Genomic DNA, 21,836 nt, shown 5'->3' on the forward strand with positions numbered 1-21,836 from the left:
AAGATTACATGAAATAAATAGAACGTAATCCATAAAATCGAAGATCAAATTACCCGGGTTGGACTGCTGAGTTAAGTCAAGAAATGTCATATTGAGGCAACACAAAGAGGGGAGAGGAGGGAGGCATTGCCAGCAGGATCAAACTTCCCTCCCATCAGCAGTGTGTGTGTGTGTGTGTGTGAAGTCAGATCCTTGTGCAAATGCGCAGAGAGAGACGCTGCCCCCGTCTACATTGGTTCAATGTTTTGGACGCCTAACCTGTGGGTCGGTGCACCGCTGTGAAAAGCATGAATATTGGGATCCAGGAGTTCAGAGGACGAGCGAGAGGAAGGTGCGCACCAACGAGCTGAACCGCAGGGTGAGCACGAGCAGATTTTTCTATCATATTGGCAATATGCAAGAGATTTCCCCTCCTTTCTTGTTATGAAATGAGTCTTAAACCTTTGAATGTCTTTACACACTTTGCGTGTGTGTGTGTGTGTGTGGGGGGGGAGATGCACATTATTCTAATATCCTTATCGTCGACTCTTTGAGCTCTTCGCAGTCCTATGGGTTTAATCACAAGAGGGGTGTGCGCTGCACGGTCTGATGTGTCAACAGACTCTGTATCAACTTAGACAAAAGTTGAGGCATTAACTCTTTCTTTTTCTCCACAACAGCACATGTGTTATATAACAATAATAATAATAAGCTCTATTCTCGCTTTTTTACATTTCAGTTTAAAGTCATTCAACCCGTCTTCAATTAAACAAAATGTGAAATATTTTCTTGAAATGCAGTTAGTGAGCTCAGTCATTTTATAGGTTTTAGTGGGTGTTCAGTTGGCTTGCAGTCATAACCCATCAGACATTGTTCTTTGATCCTGTTTCCAGTATGGTGAAATGACAGTCTGCTGTGGTTTGTTTTATTTGCGACAGTTGTAAACGAGGAGACAGCTTTGAAATGTTATTACAGTTGTAAATGAAATGCGTTGCCTGGTATTTTGAACACAGTAGTGGCAACACCACGTCAATACTCCAGCCTACATACACATTCACTGCACAAGATAGTACCAAAAGATTTGTATATGGTACAGGAAGTAGTTTGTAATATGTAAATAAATTAGTTGCTGATATACTATCTGACTGAAATGGTATTTGTTGGTAGGGTGTGTATTACAGGAGGCCCCAGCCTATGTGATAACCACGTAATTTATTTAGTCTGGAATAAATCAGCACAGGATTTATGACATTCCATATGGTGCACTAATAAACATGAGATCACATTACTATTTCAGTGTTACTGGAATGTGTGATATGATACTGTGGATATATAAACAGCCATAATCCAAGTTCAATGCTATAGGCCTACTGTAGTGTTAGTATGGATACTGGTTGAAATGCTAAATTTTGCCTAATAACAATTCCCAAATATTTAAACCCACTATCAATTACATTTTCTCACTGGACACTTTGTATTTCCTCGGCCACTGACCGCTACAATACATGAAACCTGAATATACCACTCATCAATGTACTTATCTGCAGTGTAAACATTGAGCTTCAGCCCCTGTCGAATTGGACTAGTCAGCCTCCAGATCAGTTTTCTGTTGTGGAGGCGAGAGGAATGAAGGGCAGCGAGGGTTAGAGGGACAGAGTGTCTCTTGTGTTTTCTAATTGATGTGACTCAGCAGTCGAAATTCCCATCCATAGTCCTCTCCTGGAGTGATCTGGAGCCAACTGTGGTATGTTATGACTGCTTTACTGAGGGTCATGAAGAGGCCTTGGCATGCTTTTACACTGAGGAAATGTATATTTGAATATCTTTGTGCTAAGAGGTTAGTAAATCAAAAACAACAGATAAAGCGATAGGTTTAGGGGATGATACACACTGCAGAAAGCCTAATATTCCAGAGTGATGCTGGTGGGTCGGGACGAGACTCTTGCCCCGTAGTTGAAGAGGTCAGGCTGCAGCGGGGTGAGAGGAACCAGGTATGTTTAATCACAGATGGCTGTTTCTTTAGGACTAAGTCTTGGGGAAAAAGCAAGGGGAACCAACAGGAATAATTATGTAAGAAACAAGCATATGTGTTAAGATTAACATTAAGGTCAAGATTAACTTTACTGATTCCCCAATTGGAAAACTGGGTCAGTGCAGCAGCAAAGAATATATAACATAAAAATATGTGTACAAATACAATTAATAGAAATATTGGAGGTTACATCTTCATAAAACAGAGCTCCTATTGGCTGGAAAGGGTTCTTGCTATGTTGACCATTGGCAGATATGACATCATACTGTATATATCAAGGGTTTGGTTTGAGTTACATATAGGCCGAAAATGAATATTAGAATCATTGGAAAGCTCTTGTTGAGCTCTATCTGATGGTCAGAAGAACACATTTGTAACAAAAATGAAAACAAAGTGAAAAAACCAAAAGACTCAATTGAAAACCCTAGGTTAAATTTGGTTAATAGGTCATGTTATGTTTTAAATAAAAAGGTGCAATCATGTAAAGTTTTGGTTTTGCTCTGCTGTAAAATTAGAAAACTGTCACGCCTCCTTCCGCTCTAAACCCTTGATACATCAGAAACAGACAATTTATTAAGTCAGTTTAGTTTTCCCTGTGTTCACCCATAACATCAGTGAATGGGGCTTGTATGAGAGGCTGTCCCAGTGCCCTTGTTCTGTCAGTCCTGCACCTCAGCGGACATGGGAATGTAGCACCTGTGTGTCGGTGCAGAGCTCCAGTGTTTCGGGTGTGCGGGTAGTGAGGAGCTGTTGTGTTCAGGAAGATAAGATGACCTTGGCTGGACATCAAGGTCCTAACGTCCAGTGTTGCACCACGGTGCAATTTGGTCACAGCCAACTCCAAAAAGACCTTGAAATGTTGTTCAGCTGTAAAGGTCAGATTCCCCACATTGTGTCACACTCCCTTGGTATTCAGAGAAAATTTTCAGCCCTCATACAACATGAACTAATCGCTCATGGCAGTTTCACATCCTTGTTTGAATAAGATCTTCTTGCAATTTGCATTAAACATCCTATTGCTATTTGCCTACAGTGGGGAATGTTCTATATAAAGATGTGCGAGTAGGAGTCCAGGCAGGAAATCAATTGACTTAGATGCAATCAGATTTCATAGTTAAGTAGTGCAGATTGTTGGTCCCACTTTCAATTTCTTTAACTTGGCCCAAACAAAGAAGACGTGTTATATTTTGAGATGAATTGGTAAAGAAGGAGGAGACAGTGGAGTCAGGGAGAGTGAATCATACCTTCTTAATATGATTCACATGCATTTTAGAAGCCTAAATGACTAAATGAATTCATAATCAACATAAATGTCATCTCTGTTCTAATCTGTATCATTGGTCAATTGGTATCAAAGTTAAGATGCCGGTGTTAGTTCATGGATTTAATATGTCATCTGTTATATTGTGAACCACTTCTTAAAAGAAACATTTTTTAAAGAGAGTTCTGAAAATGATCCTAGCCCATTTTCTGCTATTTTCTTAAACTGAAGCTGTCTCCTGTTTAAACAGTCGGCACAGTCAGTCATTATAACCTCTGGAGTAATGTGACCCTTGGGAAAATGAGCAGTAGCCTTGTGATGCCACTATCTTCAAGCCTTGAAATTGTCTCCTCCATGTCTGCATAGCATACGGTCTTTATAGACCTTCACCATGTCAGTGTGTGCTTTGAGAAATAAGCCCAGCAGCCCAGCTTTTAAACTGTGAAAATAAACTGGAGAGTTGTTGATGTTTTCTTTTTCGTCTGCTCAGGTCTTACATCTGGTGCCCAGTTGTTTTATCAGTTACTCACTCTTCTCGGCAGTAAATCTATTAATGGAGTGACACTGGAGTGAAATGTTAGATTTTCTCATTATTGCTCATACGATGAATGTTTGGCAAAGCATGATATTGGGAAAGACTATGAGCAATGCCTCATTTACTCATGACTTCACAGGCAATAAGCAGTTGTCAAATATTGCTCTGAATATTGATTCCAAATGCAGTGTTTCTGTCATGCTGGGTGATGTTAAGGGCTGTTACAGTGTTGATTGGACCGGCTGGGGCGCTGCGGTTTAGGCTGTATTATATAGATAGCATGGTGAGACTGCTCTCTGTTCATCTCCTGGGTTTGTCAAATAGAAGTCCTACTGTACGAATCTGGCTGGTATAAAAGAGGCCGTTGTCAGTGGGAGAGAGGAGTAGGAGCGAGGCTGTCAGGGTCCCTGAGAACGTTCCATGTCATTAGGTGCACTGTAAACCACACCAGGCCACGGCCACGACTGGCCCAGGACTTGGCCAGGAGGACAATAGCGCTCTGATCCCCCTCCTGTAATCATGCACCCCCCTCCTCTCTACTCTTCTAGGGAATAGTGGCCCTGAAAGTTAACTGTCATTGAAGAAAAAACTGAAAACAAAAATGTTCCAAAAATGTCCACTTCACTGCAAAAAATGGCAAGCTGTCAAGTGATTTTAACTTGTTTCCAGATCTATCAAGCTTTTTTTTGTGATGTTTATAGTCAAAGGGTTAGGGGTTAGGGTTCACTGCACTGGCAGATAGTCTTGCTGGTTTCAATAAATTTCACTTGATACTTGCCAATATGACTTATTTCAAGAAATCATTAAAACAATGAAGAAAATCTTGAAACAAGAAACTTTCTCCAAGACAATTTCACTTTTACCAAGTAAATGTCCTGAAACAAGTGTCATTATCCTGGAAGACAGTCAAATTTGTTGAAACTGGTAAAATTGTCTGCCAGTGAGATGATTTCACCAAAAAAATCCTAAAAAAAATCCTAAAATAAGCTTGATAAGTCTGGATGCAAGATAAAATAACATTGTCAGTTTTTTTTGTGTTCTGTCCTCATTTGTCTGAAACTCGAAGCTTGAAATTCCGCACTGAAGGTTCACACTGTGCCTGTGACCGGTCCTTGTGTGTGTGGTGTGTGTTGTCTTCCTCCTCCCCGTCCTCAGGCCATCGACAGGGAACCATGTGCAGCTCCCTGAGCCCGAAGCAGCCCAGCGGCCCGGGCCTGACAGACATGCAGCAGTACAGCCAGTGGCTGGCCAGCCGGCACGAGGCCAGCCTGCTGCCCATGAAGGAAGACCTGGCCCTGTGGCTCACAAATATGCTTGGTAAGCTCCAATGTAGCTGATACACACACTGTACATTTGACTATCCATACTGGGAATACTCCCTCCCTAAATGTTTTTACTTCGCTAATCAATGTGGAATTTCTGTCACTGGAGGCTAATTCAGCAGAGTTCAGGGTTACGACAGCATACAAGACAGCTGACTTTTGTAGGTTTAGTCCAAGTAGCAAAAATGTTGCTGATTTACACAGCCAAAGTAGGTCTGTATCCTGTTCACATGTTTACTTTAACCTTGGGCACTGAGATCTCATTTCGCAGTTGTTTGCTATTAAAGTTAAAGGGAAAGATCAGGATTTGTCATTAATAATGCCCCCGCATTTAGACATTTGGACATTCAAAACATTTTCCTGCAGGGGGGTTTGTATCTTAGGCACCAGCCTCCTTTCGGCAGTGCAGTCAGTCAGGAATGGAATAATTTCTTTCAGAATCCTCACAAGTCTTTTCAAATAGTTCTGTTTCTTATTCTTGCAATTGTGACTGCTAATGGCAGTAAATGGATGGTTTCATGTCCCACAGACTTGCACTAACATTGCTAATAAATGCAGGAGGCTGGTGCTGATGGAGCTTGGTTAGTGATCAATAAGTTACACTTTGAAAAATCCTGAACTTTTCCTTTCCAGACAATAATTTCCATATCTTTGACATCAGTTGAACTGGAAGGCATCCTCAGGGGTCTGGAATCAATCTGAAGTTCATTACAAACTGTTTTAAAGTCACTAGAAGGTGTGGAGCGCGTCCCACTTTCGCCTGTGCTCCCATAGACTTGCTTTAATTGAATAATGGGCATCATTAACAGTGCTCAAATAATGCACAGCCAGTAGTGAGGAATAAGCAGTGCAGGGAGCATCAGCAGAAGCTTCGTACAAAGTCGCTACTGCATAATAAATCACTCTGTATAGTGCAGTCATTCAACAATGTAGTCGCTCCACGAATGCATGAACCATTCTGTTGAGCTGATCTGAATTCATAGACTCTAACTTAACTCTAACTAACTCTTGATTGCACGTGAATAAAGTTTCATGACATGTTTCCAATTAACACATCAGCTCTGGATCGCTATCTCTGTTTCTCCCTATCTCAGTCTATCTGTTTGCATTGGAGCCAGCTGCAGCAGGAACCTCTGGCCTGCGGGACAAGGATCAGAGACAAAAGAAAACAGAAGCACAAGCACATTGTTTATTTAGCCATGTGCTATCAGTAAATACACAATACCAAACTAGTTTAAGTCATTCATGTTGTCATTCTTTTTTATGGCTTTGCCAATAATCAGAAATTGTGAAAGCTCTTTCAGATAAAAAAAAAAACAGTTTTGTAGGTGGACTTGTTAGACTACTAGTCTTTTGTACCTTTAAATCCTAAGAAAGAAGGTGCTGATATGCTTAGCAGGGTTTACTATTGCAGATGGGAGGAGCAGCGCTTGTGTGTACTGTGGGAGGAATAAGGATGAGTCCACTGATTGAGTGGGAGGTGGATGCTTGGTTATACAGATGAGTCATATTGTTGTTGTGATGGGAGGATAGAGGGACTGAGCAATTTATACGGCCGAGTATTTGACTTTAAATGTTTCTTTTAGAGCTTCTGGAATATATTTTCCTCACACAGTGGGAAGGAAGGGATAGTATGAGCATACGACGGGAGCTTACTGAGTATTTCTCAAGCTTTCAATCTCTCCTTTTCTGGGCTCAATTACAACATTTGGAACTCATTAAACCTTGAACCCCCAGCCCCCTCCTCCTATAAGAAACAGAAAAGAGATGAAAAAAAAATCTCTCCAGTTTCTTTCCACAGACACCCCCCTGCCACCACCTCCTATTTCAGAATGATCTAACTGAGAAAGAATGGTCGTCTGGAAGTCAGTCAACTGGACACCACATGTTGATCACCAATCTATCTCTGCAAGTGTGTGGGATAATGAAGCATTACTGTGCAAAATCAGATGGCCCCTTTTCATCTGACTTTGTCTTTGTTACTGTGTGGTGTACTATTAGAAAATCTCCGCCGTTCCCCGGTCATGTGTTACAGTACAGTATATGAACATTTGGCTGCTGCACAGCTGCCTAAACCCAATAGCAGAAGCCAAGCTCATTCAGACAAGCTATTTGTATGAGCCTTAGGCAACACTGCATAAAGTTCAGCTCAGACTGGGAATGGATTGGAGACAATGTTTGATTTCATTATACTATGATATGCACAATATTTTTTAAATTAGGTCTTTTATCATTTCAGAATCATATTTACTGTGTTGCCAAACAGGATTCTCTGCTTTCTTTACCTGTTCCCTGCTCAGGTTTGGAAATCACAGCTGAGAGCTTCATGGATCGATTAGACAATGGGTTCCTGTTGTGCCAGCTGGCTGAGACACTGCAGGAGAAGTTCAGGCAGAGTAATGGAGACCTGCCTGCTCTTGGCAACAGCAAGGTACTGAGAAGCTGATTACAGTAGTCTGGCATGATAACGGTTACAATGACAACACCAGTCTGGGAGCCGAGTCTTTGCTCAAAGTTTTTGTGGACCAACTTCCACTTTGAATGATTTGAAAGACGATTGTTTCTGAGAGGGGAAACATCATTAAATCAGACTGACTGCCATATATCGTTGCTCTCAACTATTTTAATAATTCCCCTGTCTGATTATGAAAGACTGTGAAACCCAGACATAGTACGTAAGATATATTTTGTGTTTTCAGTATGTTTTTAATAGTATCCAATTATGAAATCCTTGGTTTCATATTTGACTATTTCTATTGCCACATAAATGACCCATTGAAGCAACAGGAGGGGGTTATCCTTGTATTTCTTACTGTGATGATTTATATGGTCCTGGCCAATCAGAGAAGACAGTATTGAAGTTTGATAGAATCTCACTCACTTAAGCTGAATCATCAAATTTGTGTATTGGCCTAAGTCCAGCTATGTCCCAGTATTAGGTTTCCCTGTCTTAATAAAATCAATAAAAGTTACCCGTATAAAATACCTCCACCAATCTTAACGAAATATCAATATCATAACCTAGTGATGTAATCCCTGGAAGAGAGGCACTCTGAAAACACTGTTTAACTGAAATATTATGTGACTCTTTAGCATTACATTTGATTTTCCCCTGTGCCTGAAATGCAGTTTGTTGATTGAGTTCGATTAACCGATGGAGTCATGTATCCCCCTGCGAGAGTTGGCAAAACAACTTTATGCTCATTTCTGTGCGCTTTGAGTGAAGGTTTGATGAATTTTATAAGATTAAGCCGAACCTTGCAAGCGGGTATTTATCTGTAATTCAACCCAAGTAAACTACACAATGCCCAAGAAAACAAACAGGTCAGAGGGCAAATACTTAGATTCCCCCCATATCAGTTTCAGTGCATGTTTTGACTCAAAGCTATGTTTTGATGTCTTCAGGAAATAACTAAAAAGTCACAGGAATATTTTTAATTCATTGCCATTTGTTTAAATGTTTGAAGTTCCCTAGAGCCATTATAGGGTTTTAACACCAGGGATAGTGGTTAGGTCATTTTTCAAGAGGAGGAAACGAAGCAAAAGACTCTTTTGTTGGCTCTTCAGTGAACGTTGTTCATGTTTGCAATGAGGCATTACTTTGCTGATGATGGTGGGTCTCCTGATCCCAGTGTGAGTGTAGCAGCAAAGATGTGTGGAAATACTTGAGGTCAATGGCCGTGGGACTGGAGAGGATCTACTGAAATAGAGGAGCCTATTGATTGAAGAGGCCAAGGGAGAGGGAGCAGAGGAGTCCTCAGACAGATAGGAGCCTCAGAAGAAATGGTGTGAGGCTGTTTGTTTGAAGGGGAGAGAGAGTGGTCCACCCTGACCTATAACTGGGTGACCTACCTCAGAGGATATTAAGGCTCTGACCCACTGCAGTCAAAGCTCTTAGTCATGTTTTTAACAGGCTTCAAAATCAAACAGAGTTGCATTGTGGTGTTTTATAAGGCACATGATTTATTACTTTTTGTCCATGTTGTCTCATCTTACAGCTCTCATTAAGCCCTTTAAATGTAACAAGCCATAAAAGATTAATCGTGTTCTCCATGCTTGAGATACTGTACTTCATCTTCCAGCCATCAGCCATTCCTGCTTTCCAATTTAATGTCAAATAATTGTTGTCTCATCAGCTTATCGTGCCATTGTAGACAGAAATAGTTGTATACTGTTAAAATTACCACTTTAAAGAGCGGTTCTGGCTTGCTTTCAAGTCCCATTATAAGTCGGTGTGGTGTGTAGAGAGTGCTGCTAAGTGATTCCAGCAAATTATAAATCACACTTTGTGTGATTTATCATGTGGATGCTGCCTCTCACACGTCTTCCCACATGTTTACATCAATCAAGATCAATCATAGATGAATAGAGACGATCATTTTTGCTCTCCATATTATTTCCATGTGCCAAGTTAAATAGGAGCACCGCATTTGCTGTTCAAATTTATTGCCGTAACGCAATAACTAAAAATGTAATAAGTTCTGATCGAATGCATTAGTGCAGGTACAGCTGTGAAGGTAGAGACGGTTTGTGAATGTGCAGTAAGTCTGTATCAATCATAAGGTTTATATTCTTCCTGAGTGAAAGAAATTGATGTGATTTGTGACCGTCATCGTTTTTTCAAGCAAAATACTTCCATGTGCTTTCATTTTATTGCTGGCATCATTGGTTCCCATCCATTTAAATCTAACGTCTTCCAAAGCCTCTGTTAGCTCTATGCAGTTAATAGACACGTAAAGGCGCAGGTAATTCAGCAAGCCACAGCAGAAATAATAACATGTCATGCTAATTGCTTGACCAAACGATATGTGGCAATGCAGGCAGCATTATTTCACCAGGAATGCAAAGTAATTCAACAACAGAAAGGATTCCAGAAAAGCCAGGAGAGCCTGGAAAGAAAGGAAAAATCCCCACAAAAGACTGCATATTTCCAGAATGACCTCATCGCACCTTTCTCATAGCACAGACGCACATATCCTGTATAAAACCACAGCAAGACGCATAAATCTCCCAGTACAGACCGTGTGGGGGCTGAAACCCATAAGCGTGTCATTCGATCCCAAATTATAGAAGGCCTGGTAAAGTAGCCCTGGTTTTCTAACCCGCCATCTCCCATATTGATCTGTGAACGGAAAAGGTCCTTGATCCTGGGCTGAAACCAGAGCCTCAGCAGATGGAGAAGAAATCTGTGTCGATAAAGAGTGTATGGCTCTGTGTTTTGGTGGAAACTCTGGGGGTTGGGCTGGACCACTCACATTGGTGGACTTGGTTGTTTTTTCCTTGTCAAACACAAAGTAAAAGCTCATGTTCAGATGCTATGGATTTCAGTTACTCTCGCTGTCCAAGTTCTACTGATTATTGAAAGTTACGAGGTTTCCTCCATCTTAGTTTGATTTTCAGATGTTACATATGTAGATGTGTACGTGCTGACATCAAGACATTTGCTATCCAGCAGACTATTCCCAATCAGAGGATACCATGTCGGAAAAGTGCTCCCTCTGGCTCTTTCTTTGCCCGGGACAACACAGCCAACTTCCTGGCCTGGTGTCGTCAGGTCGGGGTCGGAGACACCTGTTTGTTCGAGTCAGAGGGTTTAGGTGAGTGTGCATGTTTTGCTGTTACTTTGCTATTAGAGTGTTTTTGTGGCAGTTTGTTGGGTTGGTACCTTGAATAACATTGTAGAACTCTATGAGACTTCTACAGGGATTCTACCATAAACATCAGTGTGCTAAAAGATCATGATGAGGACAAACAGGCTAGTTCACAGGTTTGGATTTCCTTACAGAGATATGGCATTGTTGGCCTAGCTGTCACTGGCACTGCCAGGGAAATGGGCTCAGATTGCTATCTCTTTGTGAATGGCCTGATTAAACAGGTAGAGGATCAGGCAGGATGCACGGCACTGACTCTACTCTGTGCTTCCTTCTCCTCCCCTCTGTGGCCCAGAGGACTCGCTTCCCCATGCTGTGCTTCAACTCCTTTGACATCCGCACAATACTCACAAGGACAGCGGTCTGCTGGGAGCACTCGGTGTGTCTCTACCTGACGAAAGGGACATGTGCATCTTGAACAGTGTGTGTGTGCAAAACAAAGGGAGCACAGACAGTAGGGTGTGAGTTAGTGGGAAAGTAGGCCAACCCTATGCAAATGTTTCCCTCAGCATGCAGTAGGGACATTTTGCTCTCTTCCATGTTCACTACTCAGAGCATATTCTGATGTCTGTCTGATCTACTGCAGAGATTGTCATTCTTTGGGTATAATTTAAATGGAATATGCATGCAGATATGATAGGCATGTGCCTGGGCTAAAATACTGTCCATACAGACAGATATACAGTATATGACCCTGCCAGTAACAGAATACCTAGAATGTTTGTGCATTCTCCTAATTTCTGACTAATGGTTGGCCGACCATCACTAAGCACTTGAGAAATACAAACTATGCAAATCATCTGACTCTGGAGGCCATGTTACACAGGCAACATTTCAAACTCACAGTGTAGTTACAGGAGGCAAAATTGTCAGCTATAGTTTTACAACAGTAATTTGTCATTACATTTTTGTTCCATATACCCCACTGTATTATCCACACTGAACTAGTCCCATTTGCCAATGGGAGCCTCAGTCAAATGCAGTAGATATGTAATTGTGATACAAAATGTTGCATAAATGCTTTAGAAAACAAAGGCTGACAACCGTATTCTTTCTTTCTCTCCTTTTCTTTCTCTGGATGGATTTATCAGTTCAGCAGTAGATGTAACAACACCAGGTTTGCTATCATGTGATGGTTATCCTGTCTGTAATGCATGGTGTGGTGTGTCACATGTATTGTACATCTCCTATCCACTCTCACTGTCCAGTCTGACATTAGGCAAGGTTAGGGTTAAATCCTTAAGGCTGAATATAGTCCAAGTCTGAATAACACTGATTTTCATTTGATCTGGGGCAGGATTGCAGCGGAGCAGAACATTTGGATGCATGAAGTTCATGAACTCATTCTTTATGTGCATCATTTTCAATTCATGCTGTCATGCCAGTGCCTGTTCCATCAAACAGCCACTCATTCCCACTCATAACCATTGACATGTTACATACTGTACAGTGACTGGATATCCTGTTCTGAGACTCTCTCTCTGCCTGTAGTTCTTCACAAGCAGCCTCGAGAAGTGTGCCTCTGTCTGTTAGAGTTGGGAAGGATAGCATCTCGGTAAGGTTCTGTATTTGATATTTTCCCTCCTCGCTAATTAAAGTCTATTCCTTCATATTCTATTTTTGCACGCTTATTTAGATTATTTTGTGAATCTTTTTTTAGTGCTAAGCTGATGGGATGACATTATTATTTTATCCTTGCTTTAGGTACAAAGTGGAGCCGCCAGGGCTTATAAAACTGGAGAAAGAGATCGAGCAGGAAGAGAAAGCGCCTCTACCGCCTCCGTCACCTGTATCCCCGGCTCCGCCCCTCTCTCCCTCTCCTTCCTCATCTCCTTCCCCATCCCCCTCTCCCACCAAATGCATATCTAGCAAGAAGAGCACAGGGAAGCTGTTGGATGATGCTGTAAGTCAGCAGTTCTCATCGGGTTGTGCTTGTAAATTTGGCCTCACCAGTGAAATTGTGACCAAAGGTTTTCAACAGAAAGATATTAACCAGATAATACAGAAACATTGTGCATACACTATATACTTATATATGTTTATGTGTGTTTCAGGTAAGAAATATCGCTGATGATCCCCCCTGCAGGTGTCTAAATAAATTCTGCGTAGAGAGGCAGTCCCAGGGTCGGTACCGTGTTGGAGAGAAGATGCTCTTCATCCGGGTGGGTATACTATAAGATTTTCATATTACACAACATGAGGTTAAAATATACTTAAAGTCAGATTTTAGCAAATTATTTGGCTTTTAAACATGTCATGAAAGGTGGGTAAAAATATATCCAAGCCAAGTGTGGAGATTTTACCTGCTTGTTTTACATGATTAATAGATTACAGGATAACACAGGGACACAGAAAATCCTCTATTTGCATGGACACAAATTAGATGAGTTTATATTTTGGCTAACACATTTTCACCCACTCTATTCACTTTTAAGTCCTGGCCTGAATTCAATTCAGTAACAATAAGGGTTCACATCTCAGTGCAAACTCCTCTTCATACAGTGTCTGTTCACGCTGCATATGGCAGCATGTTGATGTAGTTGGGGCTGGCTTCAGGATGAAAGTCATCCATTGTTTCTGGAGAGCGCGCCATTGCTGTGAGGTCTCATTTACTGGTAATGGTATTCCAACAATGTCCATCTTCAGCCAGCCATAATGTGGTTCACTGGCTATAAAGGGAAAATAATGTCCTCAGATTTCCATATGGGTAGATGACCAAGTTATTACGACTTGGAAAATATTTTACTGTGCCATATCACCTAATACTGGGCATTGCATTAGCTTACAATCACACTGAATCTATTAGTCCAGGAAATGTTACTTTACTTTCTCTGAATGGAGGGGCAGGGGCTATTGGAGAAATATAAATGGAGGCTAATACAGATTAGTGAGGTAGCATTGGTACCCTTGGGATCCTGGTTACTTGGCAACCCAAACCAGGATTCACACCTCTGGGAATGTGAATCATGTGGAGTGTATGTTTAGGATGTGCAGACATGGAAAAGAGAATTCACTCTTGGATGTCCTCTGCTGTTCGCCTGCTGTATTACAGCCACCAACCTCAAATCATTATAAGGTTCAGGGAAACAACAATGTCTTGAAATTCATTCTGAGCACAAACACCAAAATCCAAGATTTAAGTCTTCCCAGCCAGAGGCATACTACGATGAGATACTTTGTAATTCAGACAATGTAATATTTATATTATATTTATATTATATTTAGTGCGCCACTGAAGACTGAATGTTTCAGTTCAGTGCGTTGCTGGGCAACCAAGGACAAATGGTGAGAAGCTCACTATCTCGGTCTATTGCTGTCTTTGTCTCCTCTACATTACATGTGTATTTTTTAGACTAAAGTATGTGTGTGCGGTACACCGTTTTACCAGGTCAAAGCAAGCGTTAACCCCCCATTCCACTCTTGTCTCTCAGCCAGCACTCTTCACTGGGGAAGATGCTCTAATTAAAATTCCTGAAGCGGTTTTACCCCCTAGCAGCTGCTTCCACTGAAAAGGTGTGAATACAGTAAAGGCAAGTCACTGTCAGTCGGCAACCGTGGAGTGTGAACAGCAGCGGCATGCGGTATAGATACAAGAGCCTGGGGTCTATTCCATACTCTGCACAGGATCTGCACAGTCTGTAAAAGCTGCGAGGCTGACCTTCTCAGTTCCTAGAATAAATAAGATAGTTGTACCTGCAACGAGGGAGCAGAGTAACATCACACTGTTTGTGAGAAAATGCTGGCCCAGCTCCGCCCCGGGCCCCCGTCCCTCTCTGGGGTGCTGAGGAAGGAGTCGGCTCTGGCGGGGGCCTCGTCCCATAGCAGCATGATTGAAACCTCTCTCCATCACACAGGCCCATTAAGTCCACAGTCACAGAGCCTGGGGGCCCGGCGTTGGTGATTGGAAGCGCTGCCCTGCCAATGCCCCCTAGATTGATTCTTTTAAGAGGCTTATAAATGTTGCATGTTATGCCGCTGGAGGGTAGAAAGCTTCATATCTGGCCGGACTCTAGGTGACAATCTGAGGAGGTAGTGTACCGCTTTTCTCAAACTGTTAACGTTGATATCTTTCCGAATCATTCTCTCGCAGGTCTGTTTTTATTTATCAGCCAATCGTCTTTGTAATAACGTTTTTGTTTCATATTTCTCTTGATTAGGGGATTCTGATACACCAGTAAATGAGCTTGTTTTATTAGAGGTGTAATGGCGTGTTAATGATGACAGAGGGGGGGTGGAGGTGCTCCATAGTGAGGCAGGCATGCTTTATATGCAGGGCCTCTGGGGAATGCAAGCGTCTGAGCTGCCAGTATACCAGAGCCTTTTATTTCTTCTTCTATTTATTATTATGGGAGATGTTGCCATGGTACCCGACCCTGAGAATGTACCCTGATGTAGCAGGTGGCAAGATTTTAGAGCAAATGTTGTAATTTGAAAGACGTAGTTGCAGTTAGCAGTGTTGCGGTATAAAAATGCAACCCACTGCATATAAATCCTTGGTTAAGCAGAGTGTATAATTTCTGCGTTTGGTGTTTAATAGTGATGAAAAGCCAAATAAAGACTATCAGCTGAATACTTTTATTATGGAAACCAATCACTAGTTCAGTTAATTACACAATGGAAGAACAATATCACCAAATGCATTTTCACTCTGTTTGTGCTGTGCGGTCGGTGGGTGTCATTGACAAACATCTCCAGCAGTCCCAGTGATCAAACAGTGAGATGAATCTATCAGTGTGGTGCAGCCAGGTGTCAGGTAGCAGCCCGCTCTACATGGCATTAGGCTGGGAGGAGATGGAGAAAGCCTCCCTCCTGGGACATGAACCAGTCAGAGGGCTCCACATCAGTCAACAAGATCCGACATCAAAGCCATGCTTAGCTGTTCATTCATCACCTTCTGCCTGAGATTTAAAGCCTCAATCAAGGAAATGACATGAGTTCTCTAGAGGAGGAAGAGCCCAGCAACAACCAATACAAGCACTATAATCCCTTTCCCCCCTTTGCAGATGCTGCACAACAAGCATGTGATGGTGCGTGTGGGGGGAGGCTGGGAGACCTTCGAGAGCTACTTGCTGAAACATGACCCGTGCCGCATGCTCCAGATCTCCCGGGTGGAGGGCAAGATGTCCCCCGTCAGCAGCAAGTCCCCCAACATTAAGGACCTCACCACCGACAGCTACCTGGTGGTGGCAGCCCACTGCCGCAACAAAAAGTGAAGACATGGGACTCAAAAGTGCGATCGTAAAAGGATGAAGAGGATGATTTCTCGCTGTTGTTTACTCTCTAGCTAGTGGAAGTGGCTACATAATACGTCTCTGTCCATATACATGTTATGGCTACAGAAAGCATCCGTGGAAAGTACATTTTATGCAAATGGTGGTTTGTGATCAGATTAAGCCTGGGATAAATACTGGTAGGCCCTTAACCACGTTATGTTTTATTTAGTTTACCAGAACTGTAAAGTAAAAAGCTTTACAACTTTCTTTACTGTTAACAATGTAATGAGTAAATTGAGAGTAAGTGAAGTTGTACATTTTCTTTGGATTGTTTGTTCATTCACTAACTGTATTTAAAGCTATAATTCACTTTGGTAGAACATTTTTACTTTTTAGCACACATGCCTTCAGGACCAGTCTGGAACAATGTAGTAGCTTTCAAGCTCAAGCTCTCCCAGGTAATCTGCCTCACCACTGGCACCAAGGCGTTTTACCAGCTTTGTTACAAGCAAAATTACTTCTTCAAAAGTGTCACTAGAAACAGAATGACAATATTACCTGGGAAGTAGAATAGAACTAGCTTTTCCAAATTAAAGTAAGTGGTGGTGATTGCAGGTACCCAATATTCCTTGTTAACCATTTATATTTAATTCCTATGTGTGTGTGTGTGTGTGCTAAAAGTGAAAATGTTCTACCAAAGTGATGTATAGCTTTCCTATTTTTTCATTTGCCATTTGGGGGATGCTTTTATCCAAAATGCCTTACAGTACCATGAGTTTTGCTTTGGTGGCTCCAGTGGGAACTCCATTCAAACTGCAAATTTAGACTATCACCTATTAACTTGAGCTTTAGCAGAATAAGTGGAAGTCGTATCACCCAAAGAAGTGTATTAAACCAAAGCCACATTAAGCCCACACCTCCCCTCTGGAGACCAACCATTGGTTATAAATGGTCACTGCTGTTTTATAAGGCATTTCTTATTAGGCTAACAAAAAGATTAGCAACGGCTAGATTGTTTACATATTGAATAACTATGCAATGCATTTTTTGTACTATTATCATTTTTATTGATTATTAATTATTTAGGATATCTCCTGTTTTACATTATTTCTATTGTGAGGATGTGGACAATCGCCTGTACTATGTATGCAGCTGAGGTGAAACAATATTGATTCATGAGTGATAATAGATTGATTCATTTGAGCTTCTGCAACTACTTTTTGTTGTACTTTACTGACCTCTAGAGGTGATGTTCAGTTCTGTCAAATTCAGTCATGTAATGGTGATGAGAGACCTAAACTCCCTGGTTATAAGATGTTACAGGACTATTTCTTTGACAATTCAAGACTGTTTTCATTTTATGTATTCTTTTGTCAACTTTATCATGGAAATTTAAGATTAAGGTGTTAAGTTTGGTATGTGATCAGTGGCTATGCAGTAAGTAGGAACTAAGTATCCCACAAGCTCATGTGTGCTTTAAATTAGCTCAATTTCTGATTTATTGATTTAAAATTATTTCAATAAATTCTCAAATCCTAAATCCTCTCAACATCTATTTTGTCAATTTTGATTTCAAATGTTATCTGCAGAGGAAAATGCTAATCTTCATTTAAAAACATATTAGCCATCATAAATCTAAACTATTATGTTTCAAAGTTAGCATTGTTCATAATGACGAAATCTAAATCTTAGCCATTACTGCATTCTCAGTCAAATGCCTTTTAAGTGGTACCTCATGGTAATAAAACTGTGAGCCCCTGCTCTTCACCCTACAAGCCTCAGCGGATGAAAACACCACCTTTCATAAAGCTGCAGATCTACTCATGAAATCCACACAATAGCAGAAGTGTAATTTATTGTAGCAAATAATATTGGCTAAATTTCCTGTACTACAAAATGGCAAGAGCACCGGAAGCATTAAAGGATCGAGTGAGGGTTGTAAGAAGAAGCACTCAATTAAGCAAGTCAAGTCAAAGTAGGTACATCACTAGATACACACCATGTGTTTCACTTAATCTTTCCTTCAGTTTCTTCCTGTTTCCATTTTAGTGTCAGTCCCAACATATAGCCACTCGAACAACAGCATATTCAATATTCACCAAACAATTCTCAGTCAATACTGACAAACTGTGTGCAATTTATATGTCTAACAAAAGCTTCTGCTTGGCATAAGGCAACTCACAAATACCACTTTTCATCTCATTTAAATTAAGCAGGTATTTTGCATACATTACAATTCAATAATGCAACAAATAACTCAATTTGTAACAGTAAATGAGAAAAACAAACACAAAGAGGTGAAATGAATGTAAATTGGGTGTGCTTTTAAACTAACTCTAAAACAAGCACTTAAATGCATTAGTAAACATGTGATTTATCTTAGAAATGTGTCCTTTGAGTAACGGATTTTAAGAGACCTCATAATAAATAAAAAAGTAATGTGGCCATTAAAGGATGTAAATATCTAACCTCTAGTATGCAAACCTACAAAAACACTGTAGTATAAAAGCCTCAGTGTTTAGGACCGCTCTGTCTTGATATGAGGACAGTTGCCAGAGTTACTGCTTGACCTTAATGTGTAAGCAAGCACATCTCCTATTCTTGTGTGTTTGTTATTCATTACTGCATGTCGCCTCTGGCTGGTCCAAAGGTCCAAACTGGCTTGTATAACTTGGCATCAAGGGGGCAAGTCCAGCTGTTCTGTCCGTAGTCACTTCAGATTGTTTAGCATGATGCATGACTACTGTAGGCGTTTGCCTCAGAAGACAATAAAGTAGGCAAAAAAAGATAATAATTATAAATAAAAAAAACTGGACAGCATATCAAACATCTTTCAAGTCATCTTGCAGCAATACTTCATGTTGTTTTTAACGTTAGAGTCGAGACTTCAGGGTTTTAGCCTCAGGGTCTTCAGCCCACCTGCCACTGCAGAAAAAGCAAAGAGAGAAAAATGATCAGAACAATCTGTAATCTCTGAGAAACAAATCCCTCCTCAATGGGAATTTAGAAATAACTAAGAATTAATGAAGGTTAAATGTTTCATGAGTCTCTTTAAAAGAGGAAGTCAATTTAAGAATTCCTATATGCTTTTCCTTTGGTCTTGGAAAATTCAATATTATATGTAACAATTCTCACTCAAAGCCAGAAACCAGAGAGCACAGACTCAGACTTGTGATGTCATCCGATATAAAATTTGGACCTGCTTCACTGAGTGACTTGGGAAACGGTGACTGGAGGAAAATGCTTTTTTTCAGTTTATTTACACAATGCATTGACTTGGGAGGTAAGCAGCCCAATGGCAGCTCAATGGACTCAGTGGGAACAGTGATTTTTGGCCAAAAGTTTGTAGCCTAATAAAATATTGTGACTGGGAGATCACTCATCGGGTGTTTAGAACTGACAAAAAGACTATGGAATAAAAGTGTTTGGTCTTTAAAAACTCAAATATTATGTGGGTCTCCCATTCATTGTCCTTGGAGCATCTCCAGACTGTGTGTCTGATGACATCGCAAGTTTCATTCTTAAAGAGAGAGCTGTCTGTGTTCACAGGTACTCATCTGGCTGCCCTAGGCCATAGGAATAATCTTTATGAATTCTTAAATTGAGTGATGGTCCCCTTTAGGTAGAGATCACACAGTCTGGGCATCAACATAAGACTAACCTTCAACCCGCCACCACCAGACACAGAGGTGGTCATCGCCTGTTTTTCAATCTCCTCCTGTTTTTTCCTTTTCCTTTCAACTGCTTCTGGATTTTTGACACCCCTGTATGTTGTCTGAGAAAAAGGGTGGCACACAAAAAAGCACTAACAGGAAGGACCTCATAAAACAATTCTTTTAAACATTGTTTCTGCTATAAGTTGATGCAAGTGGTCTTTAAAACTTGTAAGCATGTTTCAATCAACTATTCTAGCCCAATGATTAAAAATGCAAAAGGTGCATTCAAAAAGACAAGCAAAAGAGAAGCCAACTGTCAAATAAGGCAATTCAGCCAAAGGATGGAGCAGCTATTTTCAATAGTGTTGTGCTGCTCATTGAAAAACTATGTGCTTTCATGTGTGGTGAAAATGTGAATTGTCAAGGTGCAAGATAGGAGCTGAGGAGAAATGATTTACATTTCCATATAGTCTTACGGGAGATCTAAAAATGAAAACAGTGAATCAGCGCGAAGAAAGACGTGATAGTTGTGCTGTCAGCCAATCCAAAAGATTAACCTAGCCAAAAGAGGAATCTCTGTTTTGGCCCATGTCTACTTACCTCGATACAACTTTTGCATGTCTCTTACGGGTTTGCAAGATGACTCTCTGTATAATAAAACATTACTACTGAAGTGCATCTACCTCGAATAGACTGGGTGTATATAAAGTTATAGAAGTCTATATTGTGCACTAGAATGATGCAAAACTGTTGAATGAGCTGTATGTGAATAGTTAACTTCATCTGTCCCTCCTGATCCTCCATCTCCCAGTATGCATTACATTGTATTGTCAGTGTTTTATCACCTAACTCATGGACAAATGGACACAAGCACTAAGGCTACCTCTTTTTGTCTCTTCTCAGCGGCCTCTGCTAATTGTCGTCTCCTTGTGTCCTGTGAAGAAAACAGAAAAGTATTGAACTTGCAGGAGTGTAGCAGAGTATCCTGAACAGTATAACGGTGTAAGGCCTGGCCCGTGCATACTTTACATTCCAGTGTTTAAAGAGACGCTCACCATCTCCTAAACATTGCCTAGTAAGGCCTACAGCTTTCGTACTAATGATAAATTGATACATAACGTTAAATGTGTAATAAATTTGAAGCCATCCAGATTTCGTACTGGGCGTATTCAGAAGCAATGTATTCTAACTTATATTTGTGACAGTGTTGGTGGAAAAAGTTGTAACTATTAGTTAACCTACTGGATCTGGAGTCACGACAACGTCGTCTGCCGCTCCACCAAGGCACGGTAAGCACATCCCCATACTTGGGTATTCGAGTAAAAAGCAACGTAAAAATCAGTTGTCAGTGTCTCGGTTAGCTAGCTATCTAGCGTTAACTCGCTGATAAGCCAGTTTTGACTTGTGTCGCAAATGGTTAAGGCAACAGAAGCAGCGGCTTCTAGTTCCAACAGCTGTTGGTGGGTCGTGTGGCATAACGTTAACGTTAGCTAACGTTATCTAGCTATGTTAGCTACGTTAACGTTAACGTTAGCATTCTAGCTAACAGCTGGCTACTACTACAAGCCTAGTCACCCATATGCAGCAAGCCGTCTATTAAATGAATTGCTCTTCGAACCTCTTCTTGTTAAAGTGCCTCGACATTTGGAAAATAGCTGTTTGACAGTCAAACGTCTGGGATAATTTGCTCACTAGGGGTTTGTTTTGGTCAGTGTGTTCAATCGGCTAGCTAATCTGCGAAGGTATGTTCAATACATTACCAGAGTAGTGAACAGTTTACTAATGCTTTTCACAGTATGTGGCAGAAGTCTCACCGTTAGCTACCTAAACACTGAGTATTGAAGCAACTGCTGTTTTTCATTTTAATAAGTCTTAAGTGGAAAAAGAGTATATATGAATATCTCATTTAAAACACAGTTAGTTTAGTTCACTGCGTTCACAATTATTGCAGAATGGTATTTTGTAACTGTATGACTTTGAACATAGCTCAATAGCTTCTGACAAGGGGTGGATACAGACGCACGCTCCTGGTCCAACATTACCACCTTGTGGTGAGAGGTGTGTAACTGACTGTAAATGTTCATACTAATGGATCAATAGTGCTGTGTGGTCTGACCATACTGAGACTAATATTAGTTATAGAATATATTTCCCGTGGCTCCTCCGCTTTATGCATGCATGCTACAC

General features: G+C 40.9%; 2 protein-coding genes across 3 annotated transcripts; one reads left to right on the forward strand and one right to left on the reverse strand.

The window, feature by feature from the left end:
* Nucleotides 1-242: 242 nt before the first annotated feature.
* Nucleotides 243-17,474, forward strand: LOC139644745 (growth arrest-specific protein 2). Of its 2 annotated transcripts, none has more exons than XM_071520208.1 (8): nt 243-358; nt 4,963-5,124; nt 7,430-7,560; nt 10,582-10,726; nt 12,272-12,335; nt 12,485-12,683; nt 12,835-12,942; nt 15,784-17,474. In XM_071520208.1, exons 2-8 carry the CDS (start codon nt 4,980-4,982, stop codon nt 15,991-15,993), a joined length of 1,002 nt encoding a protein of 333 aa, XP_071376309.1. In that variant the 5' UTR covers nt 243-358; nt 4,963-4,979; the 3' UTR covers nt 15,994-17,474. The 2 variants fall into 2 exon arrangements, with proteins under 2 accessions (XP_071376309.1, XP_071376310.1); XM_071520209.1 differs by having other exon boundaries at nt 10,585-10,726.
* Nucleotides 17,475-17,838: 364 nt separating this feature from the next.
* On the reverse strand, nt 17,839-21,370 carry svip (small VCP interacting protein). The gene is made up of 4 exons (XM_071520210.1): nt 20,892-21,370; nt 20,533-20,583; nt 19,655-19,768; nt 17,839-18,918 (listed from the first exon to the last, which is right to left on the reverse strand). The coding sequence occupies exons 1-4, from the start codon at nt 20,952-20,954 to the stop codon at nt 18,904-18,906; spliced, it is 243 nt and encodes an 80-aa protein (XP_071376311.1). The 5' UTR covers nt 20,955-21,370; the 3' UTR covers nt 17,839-18,903.
* Nucleotides 21,371-21,836: the final 466 nt, after the last annotated feature.

Source organism: Centroberyx affinis, unplaced genomic scaffold, assembly GCF_046629955.1.
Source record: "Centroberyx affinis isolate AG114_WGS23_722 - 3 ecotype Tasmania unplaced genomic scaffold, CSIRO-AGI_Caff_v1 ptg000779l_1, whole genome shotgun sequence".
NCBI lineage: Eukaryota > Metazoa > Chordata > Actinopteri > Beryciformes > Berycidae > Centroberyx > Centroberyx affinis.